This window comes from Armigeres subalbatus, chromosome 2 (assembly GCF_024139115.2).
Source record: "Armigeres subalbatus isolate Guangzhou_Male chromosome 2, GZ_Asu_2, whole genome shotgun sequence".
Classification (NCBI taxonomy): Eukaryota; Metazoa; Arthropoda; class Insecta; order Diptera; family Culicidae; genus Armigeres; species Armigeres subalbatus.
This window is the reverse complement of record NC_085140.1, coordinates 279,721,440-279,744,173: the sequence shown is the minus strand read 5'-3', so window position 1 is coordinate 279,744,173 and position 22,734 is coordinate 279,721,440. Positions and strand designations below refer to the sequence as shown.

The window sequence follows — 22,734 nt, the reverse complement described above, 5'->3', positions numbered from 1 at the left end:
TCGAATGACGTGAGAAGAGTCGTATAGTCCCATTTGAATAACATGGTCACCTCATGTTGGAATTGCTAAAATCGACTCACCTCACGTCACTCAACTCGTAGAATAAGCCCAATTGCTGCATGATTGAGTGTTTAATTGTGCTAAAATATCGGAAACAAAAGTGTGCATAAAAATTGCCTCGCCATAACCAAAAGGTAGAGAATTAACATTGTTGTTTACATTTTAGAACCAAATCCAGATATCGCACATATCGGGGTAGGGATTCAGTGCTCCGCCTTCTCCCCCTGAGATTGAAGCAGGGTTGTGCTGTATTATTCTCATACAATAATGATTGGAATTATCATTTGATAACTTCTCAGGTGTGGAAAGTAGGCGAGTTGTCGTCGGCGATAACTTTTTAAATTTTGAAATCAATTGATAATGAACCTAAAATTATCATTTAAATGTAAAGCCTACCAATACCAATGTAATATCAACAATGAAATTCAATCTGCTGTTTGGCATTGTGTGGTGGTTTATGTAGAGAAATACGTTCAGAAAGTAAATGCTTCAAATTGAGATACATTTATCGAGTTATTCACCCCTATTCTTGTTTATGGACGAACGAAACTTTCGAACGAATGCAGTTCGTTCGAATCGTTTCCCCATTTGATTTTGCTGGCGTAAACGAGAATGCGCATCAGTTTTCGTTCGAAAGCGCGTTCGTACGTAAACAAGAATAAGGGTGATTATCAATTAATAATTTGGATATGTTAAGGCGTGAGAGTGTTGTTCATCCTCGATTATTTGAAAATTCATTTTTTCCCATCCCCGGATTGAAGTCGTCAGCGAATGATAATCAGAAACAGCTTAATGCGAAGTGCACATCGTTGAAGTACAGTAGGAATATAAGTGGTTTGAGGTGATTGCCCTGCCCTGAGAAATCCCTAATGTGCCTCAGAGCAGGACAGTCACCTGAACTTAACCTGCATTGTTCGGCCAGTCAAGTAAAGACTTAATCCATTTACGAAAACTGACATTGAAGCTTGACAAGAATTAAGCTACTTCGATTTTTTTTTATCAAAAGCAGATGAGTTCGTGTTGTTTTTGTTAGTTTGGCTACCTCGTTTCTTTTCCTGGATTAACTGAGGTTGTGTAGCCAAATTAGTTGAAGTTGAACGTTTCAGGGTGTACCCGTGTTTATGTTCCGAGATATAACTGAGGCAATGGTGCGTCATGATATCAAGTTGGAAACCAATCGTCTATTTCCCGTTTTAAATACCGGAAATACAAAGGACTTTTTCCAGCAAACTGCATAAGTGTCCACTGCCTAGGAATAAGGGAACGTCTTAATCTAAAACGACAATGTCGGCATCAAAAATTTATTCTTCAACAAAAGCACCATTGAAATGACCGCGGAAAAGATTTAGGATATCTACGATTGTTGAGGCTTCAGTATCATCCTTCGATACCGTAAGAGAGGAGCTTGAATCTTTCCACAGCTTGTGACTGTATTTCTAAAACTTTTGAAGGTCTGATTTCAGGTTACATTGAATTTCGCGTTGAAAGCTTAGGTATAAATGCTTGTTGAGATGTTTATAACCGTTATTTGCTACAAACTGTTGTTTGCTAATAACGTTTCAAAGCGGTTCCATCCATCGATTTTAATTTCTCCAGCTGAAGGTGAAACATTCAGTTTTTTTTTGCATTTTAACGATGGTTTTGGGAACGTATTGATCGATTGCGTACAGCAAGATGTTAGAAAGTAGAGTTGTTGATATCACAGTCCTGCAGTAGCGTGCTCCATTCAATTTCACGTAGAAACTGACCCAATGATCTATAGTTTCCTTTTTTGTAATTGTAGGAAAACTATGAAATGTTCATTCCTTCACTATGATTATCTGGAAACGCATTCTATAAACCGAATAAGCTGTTTGGCATTTTAAATAAATGATGCCGAATTTTTCAAAAGAACAGGTGATATTTGCAAGGCTTTGCGTTTCGTTAGGGCGCAATTTTAAACATGATAGCGATGCAAAATTATGCTCTCAATGATGATATATGTGTATGAACAATGTAGTATGTTCAACTTTTCCTAATTTGGTCAAATATGAAAAAGTAAAATTCCGATGGAAATTTATATCATAATAAATAACTAACGAACCAACTAACTGGAGGAATATGAAAACCAATAATCAACTATAGGATAGTACAAGAATAAATGGTATTCTAGGAATTATCTTAACATACGTCTTAACTAAATATTAGGAATACAACTGAAAGTCTAATAGCACCTGTTAAACAACTCATTTCCGTTCAATAGGTTAAAAGCATTTTAAAATACTGAAAATAATTCCAAATACTCATACTCAACAATACTGATATATGTACATACAATAAATGTAAAATTGATATGAACGATCAAGCGCACGTGTTTTCTTATTCGATCGACTTCTACATCTGCCTCGTGATCGGTAGCGTCAATGTCAGTGTCATCTGACTATCGTTGCCACCCGGCTCGCGACCCTCCGTGTAGCTTACCGCCCTCGGATAGTACCCATCGTCATCGCCTCTATCCGAGCCACCATCGCCGTTTGGCTGCACCAAAACGAATCAAAATATGGCGCCGAACTTTTTCGCCAAGAACTCTTTCAACGGTTGGTAATACTGATAGCGCAAGCAGATCATCTCCGGCCAGTTCTTCATCGTGCTGAACATCTCCGAGTCGGATTCCAAAATGTAAACAGCCGACACCGCCAGCACCACAACCACGAAGAAAAACGATGGCACAAACGCTTGGATGAGGGAAAACTTTTTCACATTTTTCGCACTGTTGCTGGCATTCTGTTGCTGAATCAAGGCGGAATTGTTCGCCATGTTGTGCATCGCCAGCGATGAAATGTTATCGGAAGTATAAGCTTGGCGATGAAGCAGATGCGAACCGAGTCTGTTCTCAATCACATTGGTAGTGAACCCAGACTCGGAAGAGGAATGATCAAACGAATCCCGGAAGTAATAATCCGAAAGGTGATCGTTACTTTCACCATTTGTCTTGCGCGCCTCCTCCGAAACGGTTTCCAACGTTGGCAGTGGGTTATCGGTGCAGTAAACAGACGATGCCATGTGGTGATCATTGCAGCCACCAAGTGGCTCAGACATCGTTGATCGTGGAAGGCTACTGTATCCTGCGAATTGAAAGAAGAAAAGAAAAACAAAACCGATGAGTGCTCGTTTGGTCAAACACGATGGTACTTACGCGACTTACGGATTTCCGCTAAATCACCTTGGGGACTAGAAGGAGTTGCTGGAACACTCTGGGCTTTCCTCTTGCTGGGACTGGTGTTGTTCAGTTTCTGTTGTCGAAGAGCGTTGAGAGATTCGGACAAGATTTCGCGTTCAGTTCGTCCGGAATATCTGAATTTGGTACCCCAGGAGAAAAATCCACCACCGGACATTACCGATGCTTGTTGGCTTGTTGGAAGACTGGATGTACAGAACAATGATTGAAACAAATTCGAACTACAAGTAGCAACTAAGATTACTTACGTAAAGAATAACATTTGTTCTATGGCACATCGCCAAACATATCGGCATGCTGATCCAGAGGGGCACTTAAAACCAACCGTGTGCTTTTTCTATTAAACCCAGAAAATAATCATAAATATATGCGCAAAAACCTTCTCATAAAACGCACTAACCACTTCTCGCCTATCGTCCGTGTACGCAAGATGAATGATGAACATTTTGCCTTCGAAATTGATCTTGTGCACTTCCGGCCACCGAAAATGCTGCGCTCGTCGTCCCGCAGCAAATGTGCTAATGCCGGAGAAATTTATCCCCAGATAAAGCTGCGTACCCCTGTGATCCTTCACCGGATGCGGATCGATACCGTAGGTTTCGAGACTTCGCGCTATCCCAACAAACTCATCGAACACGGCCGCTGTTTCCTGCCCCGGTTCACGCTTCCGGTGCAGCTCCATTGCTTTCTTCTCCAGCTGCTCGGTCTGACGAAGAGCAATTTTCAGCGACGACACGTACTCGCCTGTGTGTGTTTCCGGGTCGAAGTCGCCAAGTTCATCTGCGGGGAAATAGAGAATTAAAACGGTTTGCACTATGAAAATAGGTCATTAAAAACTCAAAGCTTAACGGTTCACTTGTATTTTTAATAACATGGTTTTTGTATACTGTACATCGAGCATTTCGTTTGTTATACATTGATGCGATCTAAGCGTTACAGCCAAAGGCATTGTGAATATATTTAAATTTAGTTGCACTAAGTTGTCCCTATATGGGGCCTTCTTAGCCGTGCGGTAAGATGCGCGGCTACAAAGCAAGACCATTCTGAAGGTGGCTGGGTTCGATTCCCGGTTCGGTCTAGAGAATTTTCTGGTTGGAAATTTTCAAGACATCCTGAGCTCACAGGAAAGAATGACTAATGGAGTTTTATTTGCATTCTATTCATAAAGATGGTATCTGAACTATTTTTGTTTTGAAGAAAAAAAAACTCAATTAAATTTCCAAAATTTATTCGCCATCCTACGTCGAGACTAAGTATTCCAGGGGAAACAATACATTTCGAAAGGCTTTTGGTTTATGAAACTTGTTGACATTTAATGTTTTTCTCTTGGATTCATACTATCGCAATTATGAGGAATTTCCAAGTAACTTTTCATCTGCCCCAGGAGAACCCTTTGGAAAAAAGATGAACAAATATTTTCATGGTAGGTTAAGACATTCCACTAAAAACAATGAATAGTTCATATTTTAAAAATAAAAAAATAGATTTTAAGTAATCTGTTGTTTCTTCTGTGAAATTTGGGTTTCTCATTCTCTGATAGAAATTTTCAATTTTTGATGGTTTCTTTTTGAAAGCGAATTTCCATGAATTCTTTGATTCTTCTCACCGCAAGATTCTCTATCTTTTCATATGTTTTCTATTAAATGAGGCAAAAAATCTTCTACGGGGTTTTTGAACAGACTTGTTTGTGTTTAGAAAACTAATTAGGGAGTGAAAAACGCTGCAGAAATTCAATCAACAGTAAAGCCATTCCAAATTCCACTTAAACATTGTTGTGGAGCAATTTCATATGATTTTCAAGCTTTTTCCCATAGACTAAAAAAAATCCATCGGATATTCCTCTTGAAGCTCATTCATGAATTCCTATTTCTCCCATTTGCACAATAAATTGCTTTAAATCTGGTTAATCCATCCAAAGTTTCGTTACATTCATTAAAAAAAGTTCTGACAACCATTCACCCTGCTTTTTTGACAAATTTCAGTATGGAATCCTTGCTGTAAAAAGCATAGATTTTTTGTTTGTTTATGGCGAAGCGTATGATATCAAGTTGGTAGAAGTGGAACTTTCTGTAGCATTCAAACTGGAATTCCAAAACGACTCATAAGAGCAAGAAGTTTAATTTTTTTTGGTAAACAGCTCGAAACAAAGAATATAGCTAGAGAGATCATAACCCCAAACATCGTGTCTAGCAACGTTGAAAACTGTATGCTTGAAAAATCCAAATTTAAATCGAAGTGTCAAAGTTTATGTTAATATAGGGTATATGGCTCAAACCTTAGCCTAATATGTTGTGGTTGAGCACATTTATCGTTGTAAATCTTCATATATTGAAGTTCTAATCAAAATTGTGCCACCAGACAGTTTGCTTACTTTTGGTTATTACGTCAAAAACAACAATAATTGTTCACAATCTCTTATTTAAGCCATCAAAAGTCTCAAGCGTAATGGACTGTATGTTCGGCAAATTTTCCTAATCTTGTGTGCTTTTCCTAAAATGCTAGTGCTGTGTGCCACCGCCGACAACGATTTTGGGTCGCCGCGCCGCCAACATAACTTGTATCACGCCGACGACTAATTTTAAATAAATAAAAATTGTTCTCCAATCCAAGTCATGAATCAAAAATTTGCAAACAAGTATTTTCAAAACGGTTTCAATAAATTTCTCAAGATTAAAAATTTGTTTTTGTGATAAGAAATAACTAGTCGTAAACTCGAAATCGCTGTTAACCTTCCGGAAGTCGCATGATCCTGGATCACTCATGCAGTCCCGTCACTCTTTTGAACGATAAGTGTGCTTTTTCAAAGGTGTTGTACTTTTACAACGGTGCAGTCTCGGAAGGGATAGTCGGCGCCGCCGTGGCGACATACATCACCACGGACCTTATGGATAGAGATGGCGGCGCAAGATAACTGACAATGCTGAGGCACTACCAATTTTGGTGTAATCGGCACTATAATTGGAGGAGTTAACCAGTTAAGCATTTTATTTGTTAAAATGTTGTCAGTCAGTTTCAAATATTAAAAAAAAACTAAACTGTGTTCTATCATCCTGTAATTTATTCTTTAGTACAACCGATTTGTTTTACACGAGGGATGCGTGCCGTGTGAAAAAAATCCGTGTAAAAAAAGTACCCGGGTCTTTGTTAATATGGGGGATGCGTTCCGTGTAAAAATAAATCCGTGTATATCGAAAATCCGTGTTATTTCGAGAAACCGTGCAAAAAAATCCGTGTTATTTTGAGAATCAGTGTAAAAAAAATCGTTTGAAAATAATCCGTGTAAAAAAAGAATCGGGTGTAATTTACTGGAAAAGTGTCTAGAAATTCTTCGAAATGTTTCTCGTAAGACTTCCAATTCCTGCAATTCTTGAGATTTTCACTCGAAGTATGTTGTGATAATGGAACGACTGTAAACTAGATATTTTGGTTGTTTCATCCTACAATTCCTTAGGTCATTCCTCCAAAAGTTTCTTCAAAACAGCTCTTGAAATGAATCCATAAATTCCTCCACGAATTAATTCCTATATTTATTTTCTGAAAAACCTTAGGAATTCTTTCAGGATTTCTTCCGAACATTTTTTAAGAAATTCCTCCGGGAATCCCTTTGGGAACTCCTTTAAGAATTTCTCCTTGATATCCATGATATTCCTTCGGAATAATTTCAATAATTCCTCCAGGGATTCCTTCCGAAATTCTTGCGCGAAATCCTTAGGAATTCCTTAAGAATATTTAAACGAATTCCAACTTGAGATATTCTCAATTTTTTATTTATGAATTGCTTTGAATATTGCTTCATATATTTCTTCAGGGCTTGGGGGAGGGTCCCGTAGCGTAGTTGGCTACACGTTCGCCTTACAAGCGGATGGTCATGGGTTCGATTCCCAGCCCTTCCACCAAAAACCTCGTCAGTCACCAGATCCGCAGCCCATACGGTGGTGTTTGGGGTACGCGCCTTACCGTCGCGGCTGCCTGATGACGACTGACAACTTGTTCTTCTCGGAGGCATTCCTCCAACGTTACCTGGATAAATGGCAACCAAACAATGCAGCAATCATTGGATACACGACATGGACAAACGGACACAATGGATTCACGATAAGATGGACTGGCAACGACAAAAATGAAATCTAAAAATAGATTCTGTGTGGATTCTGTACAGCAAAATACCACAGTAGATCTTGGCACAGTAGCGGTTGAGTAACACAGAGTACCAATAATAAAGTCCTTCAAAAAATGCCAATTTCTTCAAATTAGCGGTATTAATCTAGCTATATCTCAAAATTTGGACGTGTTAGAGCATATCTGAGGACAGATTCGGATTCAGCGAGCCAAAATCTACTGAAGACACATCAATTGGTTCTGAGGACCAGCAAAAAGTTAAATTTTGTTCCCCTGTGTAATCAAATAAAGGAAGGAATAAAATAAAATTCTTCGGGGCTTTCTTAGAAATTGACTTCAAAAATAAATCTAGAAATTTTTTGGAAATTCCTACAGATATTCCTTCCAAAGGGCTGCAAAATGGTGGGTTGACATCAAGGAAGGAGCGCCCAACAGAGCTCTGGTCCCCACAAGTTCCTATCTCACGCTTCCACTGGTCGTCCGATGACAAAAGACCGACAGCTAATGGGCCAAACACAATTGATACGATTGCGTGCGTTTTGACAGTTTTCCCATGGAAAAACTGTCAAAACGCACGCAAACGTACCAATTGTGTTTGGCCCATAAGGGTTGTGTACTTAGCTGGTAATGCAGCCTGGACACTGTTGTCCTTCTGACATCAGCTAGAGTGAGAAGGTACGCCTCGAGCGTCTGTTCTCCAGGAGATGCATCTCAAATAGCGTCTGCCTGGTACCCAGCGGACGATTGTCCTAAGGTGGCAGCCCCATCAGCGCTATGTAGGTAACGCGACCTCGGTAAGGTAGGTTACTGAAGCCTCTCAAATACTACGAAAATTGGAGATGGAAGAAAAAAAAACGTTATTTTTGGCAACGAAATACGGTCTATGATTGGAAATTCGGTACCTGGAATGTCAGGACCCTATATGAACCTGGACGAGTGAGCCTTCTGGCTCGCCAACTGCAGAAGGTTGGAGTGAACGTGGCCACTATTCAAGAAGTCCGATGGCCTTGATCCGGAGAACGTGAATTCCGAGCCGTGGACCCCACGACCAACACTGCATTCAAGTATAAAATCTATCACAGCGGCGGCGGAAAAGCAGAGCATGGAGTTGGTTTCGTAGTGATGGACAAGCATGAAGCGAGTGATGCGGTGGAAACCCATTAGCGAACAAATCTGTGCGTTGAGGATACGGGGCAAATTCTTCAATTACAGCCTAATCAACGCTTACGCACCGACAAACGATAAATCCGACGACGTGAAGGACACGTTTTACGAATGTCTTGATAAATCCTATGGAGAATGCCCAAAGCATGACATGAAAATTGTTATCGGAGACGCTAACGCTCAGGTCGTTAGAGAGGACTTTTTCCGTCCCATAATCGGTAAGGAGAGCCTAGTAAATTTCGCTGCTGCCAGAGGGATGGCCATCGGGGGCAGCAGGGACCATGTCCAAGGGCTTGACGACCCCTCCCCAGCTGTCTGTGAGTCAGGGGGTTCTGCCTAGGAGGTGGTGGGGTTAACAGGGGGCGCTGTTAATTCACTTCCAAAAATCACATATCCGCAAGCAAACCTTATCAAGCAACCGTGTGCCGCTTAAAGCATACAAACCCCTAACCCCGAATCCCAAGGTGTCAGGCGACCCGTGCCGAAGGGATGAATGGCCTGGGGGGTGAAACAATTAGCCAGGTCGTTAACGAAGCCTGTGGAGGTTCCACAGAGTGAGGGCTGCTTCGGCGGCAAGCGGGTGGCAGTGGGTGGTACCCACACACCCCCAAGTGGTGCACATGTGGTGCAAGTGAATGGGAGTTGGGGTTATTACTCGTAATACCCCCACAGAGTGAGGGACCGAGTGTATGGGTGAGCACACAAGTAAGTCTCGCATGGTACGCATGATCGGTAGTGTTAGAATGACTGAAGTCTGGTGAGGCCTGGCAGGAGTGTCGGGGGCAGATACCTCTGCGGCACCTCAGAAGTAGGGAACACGACAGTCTCGCTGCGTCTGGCAGGAGTGTCAGGGTTGATGCTTCTGCGGCACCTCAGAAATCGGAGACATGTAAGGTAAGTGGTGCGACCCCGTTGCAGGATGGGGAGACCACCACACTGGCTGAGGACTACCTGGGCTTCGAAATGTCAATGGGTGGGTGCTGCCAGCAAAGTACCTAACGGGGACCTATTGGCAGGATCAAAGCCTGGGTAGGTGAGTGTTAGGCACGCTTGACGTGCCGGGTGTTCCACGCCCAAACGATGCACAGGAGGTGCACAGAGTGGAAAAAATGGGAGATGGGGGTATCACAACCCCCACTGAGTGAGTGACTGAATGTCAGGAGAGTGGTGCACAAGTGGTGCAAGTGATTGGGACTGAATGTATGAGTGAGCACACAAGTCAGACTCGCACGGTACGTATGGTCAGAGTGGCTGCTTAGGCAGTAGTGTGATCCGGCTGCTAGGGACGGACTGAGTGAAGTCTCGCTAGACCTGGCAGGAGTGTGGGGGGGCAGATACCTCTGCGGCACCTCAGAAGTAGGGGACACGAAAGTCTCGCTATGACTGGCAGGAGTGTCGGGGGGTTGATGCTTCTGCGGCACCTCAGAAATAGGAGATATGAAAGGGTCTGCCTCGTAGCTGAGGTAGGAGCGGCATAGGAGCCACCAACCTAGGGTCGCCTCCGGCTTGGTAGACAAGTGGTGCCACCCTGTTGCAGGTCGGGGTGATCACCACACTGAGTGAGGACTGTCTATGTTGTGAAATGGCGGCATGGGGTACCCCCTGCAGGGTACCTGTTAGTTGATCCCTTGCAGTCATTCAAGCGGCATAGGCAGGTGAGTTAAATAGCACATGTGGTGCCAGTATGTTCCAGCAAATGTGTTGCATGGGGAGTGTCGAAGAGTTGAGGCGCATACGTGCACTTGTGTACGTCATGGAGGGGGCGCAATGCCCAATAGTCATCCCCCCGAAGTATTGCTTAATTGCGGGCCGGGGGAATGACTGGAGAGGAAGGAGTTGGTTTTAGTGGGTCGGGAGTGGTGATCCCATCCCCACACTGCCTGGGTTCGCCTCCCCAGGTGTCTGTTTGCAGATTTCCATTACCTTCGTTAAAAAAAAAAAAAAAGGGGGGGTGGCCATCAGTAGCACCTACTTCGCACGGAAGAACATCCGAAAGCACTCCTGGGGACACCCAAATGGTGAAACTTGCAACCTGATAGACCATGTATCTGATGGATGGGCGCCATTTCTCGTATGTTATCGATGTGCGGACATTAAGAGGTCCGAACATTGACTCTGATCACTACCTCGTTGTCAGTAAAATTCGATCACGGTTGTCAAGTGTATCGAATGAAAGATCACAGCGAACGATGCGTAACAATCTTCAGCGATTGTCGGCGGATGGCGTATCGGCTGAGTACCTCGACGAACGGATAAGTGCAATCAACGTTAGCGATCCATGGAGCGGTGAGCACTACAGCACGAGAAGTGGTAGGCACTGCACAGAGGCGACCCAGGAAGGGTTGGTTCAATGTGGAGTGTCAGAGGGTGACAGACGAGAAGACTACACCCGTATGTTGGTGTCGGGTACCCGATCGAATAGAGATCGGTACAAGGAAGCAAGAGCAGTCGAAAAACGAACCCACCGCAGGAAGAAAAAAGAGTACGAAGAACAAGTTATTAGTGAGGCGCGGAAAAAATGGAGCAGAACGATATGCGTAGGTTTTATGAGTCTGTCAATGGCGTGCGGAAAAAGAAAGCGCCATCTCCCGTCATGTGCAACGACCAATAAGGGAATTTGCTGACAGATAAAACCGAAGTGGCTGCCAGGTGGAAGCAACATTTCGAGACTTTGTTGAATAGTGGAAGTGACGGTGCATCGGTGAACAGAACAAATATTAGCGACGATGGACAAGCTGTGGAGTCACCTACACTAGATGAGGTTGAAAAAGCTGTTAAAGAGCTGAAAAACAATAAGGCTGCGGGGAAGGACCAGCTCCCGGCTGAACTTCTCAAACATGGCAGTGAGCAGCTTTATGAAGTTCTGCACCATATTATGTCGAAAATATGGGAAGACAAGGAAATGCCTACTAGCTGGTTGGATGACCTCATTTGCCCTCTCTTTAAGAAAGGGCACAGACTTGAGTGCGCCAATTACCGAGGAATAACTCTCCTTAATTCGGCGTACAAAATTATGTCCCATATTCTGTTCAACAGATTGAGACCGCTTGAAGAGTCCTTCGTTGGCGAATACCTAGCAGTTTTTCGGGAGGACTGATCAACGACGGATCAAATGTTTACCCTGAGACAAATCCTTGATTGATTCCGGGAGTACAACTTGCAGACACATCATCTGTTTATTGATTTCAAGGCGGCGTATGATTCAGTGAAACGGAATGAATTATGGCAAATTATGCTTGAACATGGTTTTCCGGCGAAACTGATACGGCTGATTCGTATAACGGTGGACAATCGAAATCAAGTGTAAGGGTTGCAGATGAAATATTGACGTCATTTGTTACCTTAGATGGATTAAAGCAAGCGCTCGAGAATTAGCGAGCGATTAGGGGAGCTGGTGTGCAAAGAAGCGGTACCATTATCACAAAATCGCATATGCTCCTGGGATTTGCGGACGATGTCGATTTTATCGGGATTGATCGCCGTGCCATGGAAGAGGCTTTTGTGTCTTTTAAGAGAGAGACAGCGAGAATTGGACTCACGATCAATACCAGCAAAACGAAGTGTATGGTCGCTGGCAATCAACGTGGGTTTATTAGTGGTGGTGGTAGCGAAATGGTGCTGGATAGTGAAAAATTTGAAGTGGTAGAAGAATGTGTATATCTTGAAACAGTAGTTACGTGCGATAATGATGTTACCCGCGAGGTGAAAAGGCCTATTGCAGCTGCAAAAAGGGCTTATCACGGACTTCGTAACCAGCTTAAATCCCGTAGTCTACGTTTATACGGTCATGAAACATGGACGTTAAGGGAGGCTGATCGGAGAGCTTTCGGAGTGTTTGAGCGTAAGGTGCCGCGGACCATACTCGGCGTTAAACAGGAGAACGGTATCTGGCGGCGTCGCATGAATCACGAATTGTATCAGGTTTATAAAGGGCAGTGTATTATTAGGCTTATACAGCATGGCAGACTACGGTGGGCTGGTCACGTTGTTCGTATGCCGGAAGAACGTCAAGCGAAAATAATATTTAGTAGAGAACCCGGAAGAGGCCGCAGGCTTCGTAAAAGGCCGCGTATACGATAGCTTTTTGCAGTTAAAGAGGGCCTGAGGGCGCTCAATGTTCAGAGCGACTGGAAGCGATTGGCCCAGGATCGAGTCCAGTGGCGAAGGATACTCCATAAAGCGTAGGTTCATCGAAGAGATGTAGCCCATCAAGTATCAAGTAAGTATTTCTTCAAAAATTCAAATAAGCGTTTTCAAGAATCCCTTTGGAATCTTTAGAAAACCCGTATGAAATTCCTTAAAGAACTCTTCCGAAAATTTTTTTGGGATCTTTTTTCAAAAATTCATTCAAAAATTTCCACAATTTAGGAATTCCTTGGGAAATATCTTTGGGCCCACTTGTCATAAGACGAGTTTGTACAATCCCATTTAATTCCACCTCTTAATTGTACCTTGACAGATACGTATTTCGACCTCAACAGTAAGGCCGTCTTCAGTGTCTCGTACTTGACTCGACTTGAAGAAAATGATCGCAGCTTACACTATTTGGTCGGGGTCCAGCCAAATCGCACCAAGCGCCAACGAAAAATAACCGATTTTTCTGCTAAAAGTTTCGTTTAGCAGATTTAAATAAAAGCAAATCGTATTAGATATCCCTCAACCCCATAACTGAGGATATCCTACTGCAAATGTACGCTCAAATCGCAGATCAGTTCCGATTTATTCTGAAAATCTTCTGAATTTCTTCGAGATTCCTTCCAAAAGGCAAATCTGGGTATTTTCGTATTTTCCCTCAGGAACTCTTTCAGAACTTCCTCCAGGAAATCTTTCGAATCTTCCTCCAGAAATTCCTTCTAATAATTTCTAAAGATATTACCTAACATAATCGAGTGTTGTAGGACTGTTGGCAATTATAAAATATTGCAAGAATAGTACACTGAAGTAGATTCTCACGCGGGCGATACGTAACGCGTTAATCTCAAAATCCGTGTTAAAAAAAAAACACACAATCATGTAACAGGCCATGGTACTTGTCATAAGACGAGTTTGTACCTTCCCATTTAATTCCACCGCTTGATTGTACGTTGACAAATATGTATTCGACCTCAACAGTAAGGTCGTCTTCAGTGTCTCGTACTTGACTCGACTTAAGTCGAATCGAAATACGTATATGTCAAGGTACAATCAAGTGGTAAAATTAAATGGGAAGGTACAAACTCGTCTTATGACAATTGAAGACATTCCACTAAAAAAGCTCAAAATAATTTTCTTAAGGCCATGGAAGAAAAAATAAATTCGGATCCCCTCAAAAAACGCGCCAAAATAAACCCGCGTAAAAAGCGACATGTGTATTATAGTGCTAATTATATTTTCCATTTTAATATATATTACAAAATACCACAAAAGTTCAACTCAATAGACGCAGTGGTTCTACGCCAAAAAAAATGGAAATCTAAAAGTTTCATTAAAGAAAAGAATCCAATGAATAAATCAATATTAAAAATTAACCACAACATTTTTTTCACAAAAAATCAATAAACAGCAATAAAAAATAGAAAATTTCCACACAAAAAATAAATTGATTAAATTTTCCATGAACAATAGACTTCTAAGAAGGGGTCATCTATAGAAAAAAAAGCTCAGATTTATTGCTGATTTATAATGTTTATGGAAATTTTCATATTTTGTATTGCTCTTTATCAATTTTTAGTAAAAATGGATGGAACATTTTGATTTCTTCATGAAAATTTCTTCTTTTGCAAGTTTTGCTCATATAAGTGCTAATAAATTTTTGCTTCGTGGAAAATTCTTTATTGTTTATGGAAATTTTGCATTATCTAATTTCTTTATTGACAATCTCCAATTTTTTTTTAAATATTTTATTTTAGTTGTAACTAGACATTTTTCATCTGATAAAATGCTAATCCAGACCTTCTGGAGTGAGAAGTAGGCACGCTTACCACTCAACCACCGCCCGGCACTATCGTTTATACGACTCGTGGTTTAGAAATCATGGTTCTACGAATTATTGCATTGAAACCATTTTCTATTCATAAACATTATAGTGTTTCCAGATCATTAAAGCTGTCTCGATCAGACAAATTTTCGGTGCAAAACGATTCATTAAATGATTGAGTAATTATTCAAACTAATGCATTTAATTTCTGAATCACTCATGTGAATAATTACAACCTATATATTGCACTGATTTCTGAGAGCCATAATCATTACAACACTGCACGATGTCGCGATTGACTATTTTTTATTTTGCTGTGATTTTCTGCGTCGCACCTCATATAAAGGTAGGTTTGGCACCAAATTGCTGGTAACTGACTAGTTATTAAAATGCATTGTTTTTAATTGTCGAAGATCACTTGTTCATTGTGATTGATCACGAACTTGCTTCTTAAATTCACGAAGGTGTCCAGATTCCACACGGACTCAAGTCCTGAAATCCATCCAATACAATAATTTTATATATACACTTTTTTATAATTTATTTTTTAAAAGTTTTTTTAAATAATTTTATTCATTTTTTTCCTACATTTCCAAATATAGGCTGCAAAATACTACCAAGTGGACAAATACGCACTGTGCAAGGATGCCACAGACAGCGCTGTGAAATTCAGTGACATTCACATCGTTGGTAAGAAACAAGCCATTAGCCTTAGTGGAAATATGGAAGTGATCAGAAGCGTAAAACCACCAGTTCAGGTATTTTTTTCAAACTTCAAAACGAATTGATAAATATGGTGTTACAAAACATTTGCCAATTTTCTAGTTTCGCTTGGCGGTGAATCGTTGTGATTTGAATAAAAACAACTGCCAACCATTCGATACCATCTCGTTCGACGATGTTTGTCCGATGTACAATGAGAACCATTTTCTAAAGGCGTACATGGGTTTCTTTTCACCACCTTTGGGTTGCCCCTTGCAGAAGGTATCATAGTTGTATCATTGAAATTGAAGACTATGTCGTTACTAATATCAAAATTCATCTTTCAGGGAAAGTACACTGCCAAAAATAGCAATCTTGATATGAGACTTTTCGAGGGATTTTCCATTGCGAACGCTCATTGGCAATCGGAAATGAGAATCATCGACGGGAACAACAAAACCGAAGTTTGCATCTGGACGGAAGTGACCATTACCGAACAGGACACACAATAGCCTGCGTGTACGTGGACTTACCTTGAACGATCAGTGCCCCGAGTGCTGCTGCTTCTCCGATCGAACAGTACAATCGACCGTGTCGTAAGTCTCGTTTCAATTGTTGGAACAGCATCACCTTCCCGTAGCCCGTTAGCCGGCATGGATCGGCTGGATAAAATTTAACACGGAAGGACAGTACCAGGGGCTCGACATCTGCAAAATTTCATTTTTTTAGTAACTATTTTTTAAAAATATTCATTTAAATGAATTCTATTTAACATACAGAACTAAAGAATACAAAATGATTTCAATTCAAACATAAGATATTATTTTCTTTTTTCTCGCGTACTGTACCTTGTTTATGTAGTTAACAAGTAGGTATAAAGTTTTGCAAAATCCTTCCTAATTGTGATTCTAATTTCTTCATCAAAAACTAACAAAACTGAAAAATACCTTCAACAGAAGCAAACGATGACAAATGTTTCGCAATGTAAGTTCAATTTATAATCATATTTATTATTCACTCATATGAACATCTATTCCACCACGCAAGTGGTGCAGATACAAATCGCGGCTCTGCACGCAATGATTACAAAAGAACAAACATTACTGCATGGTCTATTTTAAAACCGCGTCATCGTCCAGAACATATGTACCTTTTACTTGTTTGATAATCGTTTTTGCCAGATCCAGCCAGTGCTGCAATATCCACGATGGTACAGTGTGTGTCATATCCACCGTAGCGGAGAATGATGCAAGGTGGAATAAAAGGAAGACAGGAGAAATGTACGTTAAACTCGCACCACGACCGCATTTCGCCGGCTACATAAGACTGCTGATAATAATGTATGCCAACTGCATAATGATGGCACCGGGGCAGGGACGACACTCTGCATGAACTTACCCTCTGTTTCGCGGAGTCGACAAATCGAAGCCCGAAATAGTCCTTCTCGGTGATCTCCAGTTGTTCGCAGATGTAGTCCAACAAAAAACCGCCCTTGTGATGTGGCTATAATTAGACAGGAAAAAAACGGCAGATAAATTTGAATAGTTCGAATCAGAGGCTCACAAGCGGAAATTGGTAATCGGTAAATGGAATGGTCGCTTCTCTTCCATCCACATGAGTGGGTGCTAATTTATATGTTCACAGTTCTATTGGTTATCAAAAACATGAAATTCACTCACAGGAGTTCAAACTAGACAAAAACTATTAACACGGTTTTACACTTAATCGTCTCGTCATCAATATATTATTTAGTAAATAGATTAGAAAATACTCAAAGATAACTCTTCAAGTACAGCAGCATATGAAGATGAACAAGTCACGCTAAATTTATTCTCATTAAGGCGAAAATGTCCCGATCTCCATCTCTTCTTCTTCTTCTTCGCCTCGCAGCTTAGTGTTCATTGAGCACTTCCACAGTTATTAACTGCGAGGTTTCTAAGCCAGGTTACCATTTTTGCATTCGTGTATCATGAGGCTTGCACGATGATACTTTTATGCCCAGGGAAGTCGAGACAATTTCTAATCCGAAAATTGCCTAGACCGGCACCGGGAATCGAACCCAGCCACCCTCAGCATGGTCTTGCTTTGTAGCCGCGCGTCTCACCGCACGGCTAAGGAGGGCCCCACATCCCCGATCTCCATCTCACTGGACGTTTATTCTTCTTCTTATTGGCATTACATCCCCACGATGGGACAGAGCCGCCTCGCAGCTTAGTGTTCATTAAGCACTACCACAGTTATTAACTGCGAGGTTTCTAAGCCAGGTTACCATTTTTGCATTCGTATCCCGAGCAAAGCTTGAGAGCAAATCGATAACTAACTTTGTTGTTGTGAAATCGCCTAATTTGATAACTCAGGTTGATATCCTTTTGGTCGTTTTAACGGTTAAAAGATCAAAATCTACAGCAGAAAAATTTTACTGTGACATCAAATCGAAAACTATTCCTGCTGTCGATGAGAGCAAATCGAAAACTGATTTTGATATTGGTTCCGATAGCAAAATAAGTACACAGTTTGATGTCAGATCATACAATTTAGAAATTAACAGCAAAATGAGATCAAAATATGTAATCAGTCATGATGATTCATATTTGAAAACAAATTATGATTTCGATTTGATATCAATATCAAAATATGTTTTCTATATGCTCTCATTATGTTTTCAGACTTTGCTCGGGATATCATGAGGCTGAGACGATGATACTTTTATGCCCAGGGAAGTCGAGACGGTTTCCAATACGAAAATTGCCTAGACCGGCACCGGGAATCGGTCGGTCGCGCTGCAGCAAGGTACCCGGCAGAACGTGGAACGTTATAGACGGAAGCGGAGACAGCAGGGAAAAAAAAAGATAAGACTCGCCTTTTTTAGGATAATAAACGCCGCCTGGAAGAAGCGGAGTGCGAGGAGATGGAAGAGCTGTGCCGTTCTCAAGAAACACGCAAGTTCTACCAGAAGCTCAACGCATTCCGCAAAGGCTTCGTGCCGCGAGCCGAAATGTGCAGGGATAAGGATGGGAGCATCTTGACGGACGAACGTGTGGTGATCGAAAAGTGGAAGCAGCACTACGAGGAACATTTGAATGGTGCTGAGAGTACAGGCAGTGAAAGTCAAGGCAGCGGAGGAGATGACTACGTCAGTTCAACGGACGATGGAAGCCAACCAGCCCCCACCTTGAGGGAAGTTAAGGATGCCATCCAACAGATAAAGATCAATAAATCAGCTGGTAAGGATGGTATCGGAGCGGAGCTCATCAAGATGGGCCCGGAAAAGCTAGCCACTTGCCTGCACAAATTGATAGTCAGAATCTGGGAAGCTGAACAACTACCGGAGGAGTGGAAGAAAGGGGTTATATGCCCCATCTACAAGAAAGGCGACAAGCTGGAGTGTGAGAAATTTCGAGCGATCACGAGCGATCCTTAATGCTGCCTACAAAGTGAATGAGTTCGTGGGAAGTTATCAAGCCGGATTCGTTGACGGCCGCTCGACAACGGACCAGATCTTTACTGTACGGCAGATCCTTCAAAAATGCCGTGAATACCAGGTCCCAACGCACCATCTGTTCGTTGATTTCAAGGTGGCATACGACAGTATAGACCGCTCAGAGCTATGGAAAATTATGGACGAGAACAGCTTCCCTCGGAAGCTTACCAGGCTGATCAAAGCAACGGTGGATGGTGTGCAAAACTGTGTAAAGATTTCGGGCGAACACTCCAGTTCGTTCGAATCGCGCCGGGGACTAAGACAAGGTGATGGACTTTCGTGCCTGTTGTTCAACATTGCGCTAGAAGGTGTCATGCGGAGAGCCGGGTGTAACAGCAGGGGTACGATTTTCAACAGATCCAGTCAATTTATTTGTTTCGCGGATGACATGGACATTGTCGGCCGAACATTTGCAAAGGTGGCAGAACTGTACACCCGCCTGAAACGTGAAGCAACAAAAGTTGGACTGGTGGTGAATGCGTCAAAGACAAATTACATGCTCGTGGGCGGAACCGAGCGCGACAGGGCCCGCCTGGGAAGCAGTGTTTCGATAGACGGAGATACCTTCGAGGTGGTCGAGGAATTCGTCTACCTCGGATCCTTGCTAAGGGCTGATAACAATGTCAGTCGTGAAATACGAAGGCGCATCATCTGTGGAAGTCGGGCTTACTACGGGCTCCAGAAGAAACTACGGTCGAAAAAGATTCACCACCGCACCAAATATGTCATGTAGAAGACGCTGAACCATGAGCTCGCCCAGCTCCATGAACCATGAACCATGAGCTCGCCCAGCTCTACGGCGAACCCAGTATCCAGAAGGTAGCTAAAGCCGGAAGGGTACGATGGGCAGGGCATGTTGCAAGATTGTCGGACAGCAACCCTGCAAAGATGGTATTCGCTCCCGATCCGGCAGGTACGAGACGACGTGGAGCGCAGCGAGCGAGATGGGCAGACCAGGTGGAGAGATGCGGCCTCGAACCGTGTATTGTGGCGTCAAATTGTTGATTCAGTGTTATCTGTTTAGATGTAGACTAAATAAATGAATGAATCCATGAAGGGGATGGGAACTTGTTTTGCACTCGTTGGAGTTTCAGATGATGTGTTTTAGCGTAGCTCTCCCAGACCGGCAATCGGCATACCGTATTCGAAGCAAGCTTATTTTTCAACGACAAAGGCGACCGGCGGTTGATCAAAGGGTACAGTAGTTTCAACAAAACATTACACTTTGTCACCGTCTTGTCAACCTGTTGCCGAAAAATAAGCTTGTTGTCGAGAGACAAGCCAAGATAGCTTAATTGATCCACAGTCGTGCCATTGAGGATGATTTTAAGTCTACTGGCGGGACGTGTTTAGGGGATTTAGAGTGGGGTAATATGATGACCTTGGTCTTCGCCAATTTAATACAGATCTTCCAGCTGGTGAGGTACTCTGCCAGGGCATCCAGGCTTCGTTGTGATTTTGCCACTAGTGCAACAGTGACAGAATGTCGCCTTCTTGAGGTTCTCCGAGGTGAACAGGTTAAACAGCAGCGGCCCGAGGATGCTGTCCTGAGGGACACCTGCGACAATGTTGTACGCATTGGAACTCGCTCAACTGATTGAGACCCGGGGGATGCCCTTGCCGACAGGTAATTGTTGATGATTTGTAGCGTTGTAATTTGTACACCAGGCCAAGATGCCATACATTGTCGAACGCCTTCTCGACATCGAGTACGGTCGTGGCGGATGTTTTAGAGACAGACTTGTTCCGTCTGAGGACGTTGGTAATTCGGGTCAGTTGATGCACGGTGAATCGACCACATCGGAAACCAAACTGTACGTCGAGTAAGATGCTGCAGACTCAGAGGCGAATCCACGTTCCAAGTCATGGGTAGGACAAATAGGCGAAACGCCGAATTGGGCAAAAATTCAGACGTTGAGAAATCCGTGCAAATCAAAAATATGTGTATGTACTTCTAACCTTCCGGGCAGAATCCTCACATATTTAAAAGGATTTTTGTTTGTGCTAACGTAAGAACTACACGCTAACAATGCTAACAGAAGAAATGCTAACAGAATACTAAGTTGAAATGCATGCCAAATTCCAGTTGGAATGTAGAGCCATTGAAGTAGAAGACATTGCTCCACCAGTGGCTATTGCACACTCACTGTAAATAAAATAAATAATTCATATAATAAATAAAGAAGGAGAAATCTCTGAGAAACATTATGAGCTATATTTTGCATTGGAAGCTTCATTTCAAAATTATTTCTGAAAATATTGTTTTAATTATCTTGTACACAAAATTGAAGATTTTTTAATTTTCTTCATTAGAACTATTCGCTCTTCTACCTTCAACTCATTCGACACCTTGCCTTTAACTTTTTGTCCTTCGATCTTTTGTCTCACAGCCCATCTGGCTTCTGATTTTTAAAAATGTTTACAAGCTCCCAGCACGGATCTCACAATTTTCTCCAAGTCTTTAATGATTTAAAAAAATGATTACTAACTTTTTGGACTTTTTAATTATTTTCAGACTTTTTATAGATCGTAGCGAACTACCAGGAAATCGTGTGATCATCAAATAATCCTTTGGGGAGTTAAGAACTTCTTGCAAACGATATTTTATGCAGGCTTAGAGATGTTGGTGTTTTTTTAGATTACCATAAAACCTTTCCGGTTTCTTTTTCTGTATAGGGTAGAGAACCATTTGGGCAGCACCACCTATTCTCGTCAGCAACGTTCATTACTCGAGCGCATTACAACCGAATTACTTGGATTTTAGTACATGGTTAGTTTCTGTCGATATCTAGTGATGTACGAATAATCAAGCCATTTGGTCGAAACGCGGTCGAGTTATTAACGTTGCGGACGGGAATAGGGGGTGCTGCCCAAATGGTCCCGCTCCCTACTTCTTATAATCCAATTATGCGTGCTATAATTATAATAAATGGCTTAAAATTTTGTGAAATAATCACATTTTTAGATTCCTAAAACTTCTTTTTTAACTCTTGAAAACTATGTGACATCTTTGAGCACTTTTGGGATTAAAAATTACTTCTTGGAGTCCTTAAGAGTAATTACCAGAATAATTCTCAATGATCCCAGAAACCTTTATGATTATAGTGTTTGAACTCTGATTAACTTTGATATCCTATTTGGTAACACACAGATCTAGTCAGATAATGACTCCATACAAAACTACGTACGTCAATCTGCATAATATTTGATGATATTTTTGTAGACCTAAAAATCAGACCTATCAGACAGTATTGCAACTGAAATAATTACATAGATGATATTATCTTACTATAATCATGGGTAGGACAATGCCTTGACTGTCCTACCCACTCCCGGCACTACTGGGCAGACTTATGTAGCCGGCTGTGAATTGCCTTTTCAAATAGCATGGATAGTCCTGAAAGAAGGCTGATGGGACGATAACTTTTTGGAGAGGAAGGATCCTTCCCAGGCTTCCGGATGGTGATGACTTTCGTTGGCTTGGACGGAAACACTAATTGAAGAGCAGCGAAAGGTGCTCGAAAATGGAGCGCTAATGTGTTTGAGTTCGAGTTTCAGAATGTTGTCGAAGCCTGGAGACTTCATGTTTTTCGATGATTTGATATAGGCCATTACTTCGCCAGCTGAGATCTCCAACTCCTCCGAAAAGTCGTTGGTAGTCAAATGGATGTTGTTAGCATAATCGTTAACGTGCGATCTGACGAAGTGACGACATATTTCGGCGACCTTCTCTGCAGGAGTTATCAAGCGATCCTTAGAGTCATTGTTGTCTAATGGGATCAAAGATGGAATGGGCCGAGGTTTGGATTTTAGAGTTTTGGGTCAATGTCCAGAACAGCTTAGCGCAATCTGGGAGAGCGCGGATCATATTGCAAAAATCACTATTTCAGAGGTCCACTGTTCTGGCCTGCAGGTACTATGTCCAAGGGCAGCAGGGACTATGTCCAAGGGCTTGACGATCCCTCCCCAGCCCATCTGCGAGTTGTGGGGCTTGCCTAGGATGTGGTGGAATTTGACAGTGGGTCCTGTTAAATT

At 42.1% G+C, this 22,734-nt stretch overlaps 1 protein-coding gene across 4 annotated transcripts in view; it reads right to left on the bottom strand.

The window, feature by feature from the left end:
* Positions 1 to 1,088: 1,088 nt before the first annotated feature.
* LOC134216424 (FERM domain-containing protein 5) overlaps positions 1,089 to 22,734 on the bottom strand; it is a 40,436-nt gene continuing 18,790 nt past the window's right edge. For 2 of the 4 annotated variants that reach the window (XM_062695312.1, XM_062695313.1), the window contains exons 2-7: positions 16,617 to 16,721; positions 15,752 to 15,925; positions 3,678 to 4,057; positions 3,526 to 3,614; positions 3,236 to 3,462; positions 1,089 to 3,164 (exon numbers count right to left, since the gene is read on the bottom strand). In XM_062695312.1, the coding sequence (XP_062551296.1) occupies positions 2,593 to 3,164; positions 3,236 to 3,462; positions 3,526 to 3,614; positions 3,678 to 4,057; positions 15,752 to 15,845 (1,362 nt within the window). In that variant the 5' untranslated portion in view covers positions 15,846 to 15,925; positions 16,617 to 16,721 and the 3' untranslated portion in view covers positions 1,089 to 2,592. Of the gene's footprint in view, positions 3,165 to 3,235; positions 3,463 to 3,525; positions 3,615 to 3,677; positions 4,058 to 15,751; positions 15,926 to 16,368; positions 16,412 to 16,616; positions 16,722 to 22,734 lie in introns of all 4 variants that reach the window. The other 2 variants (XM_062695310.1, XM_062695311.1) reach the window with 2 other exon arrangements.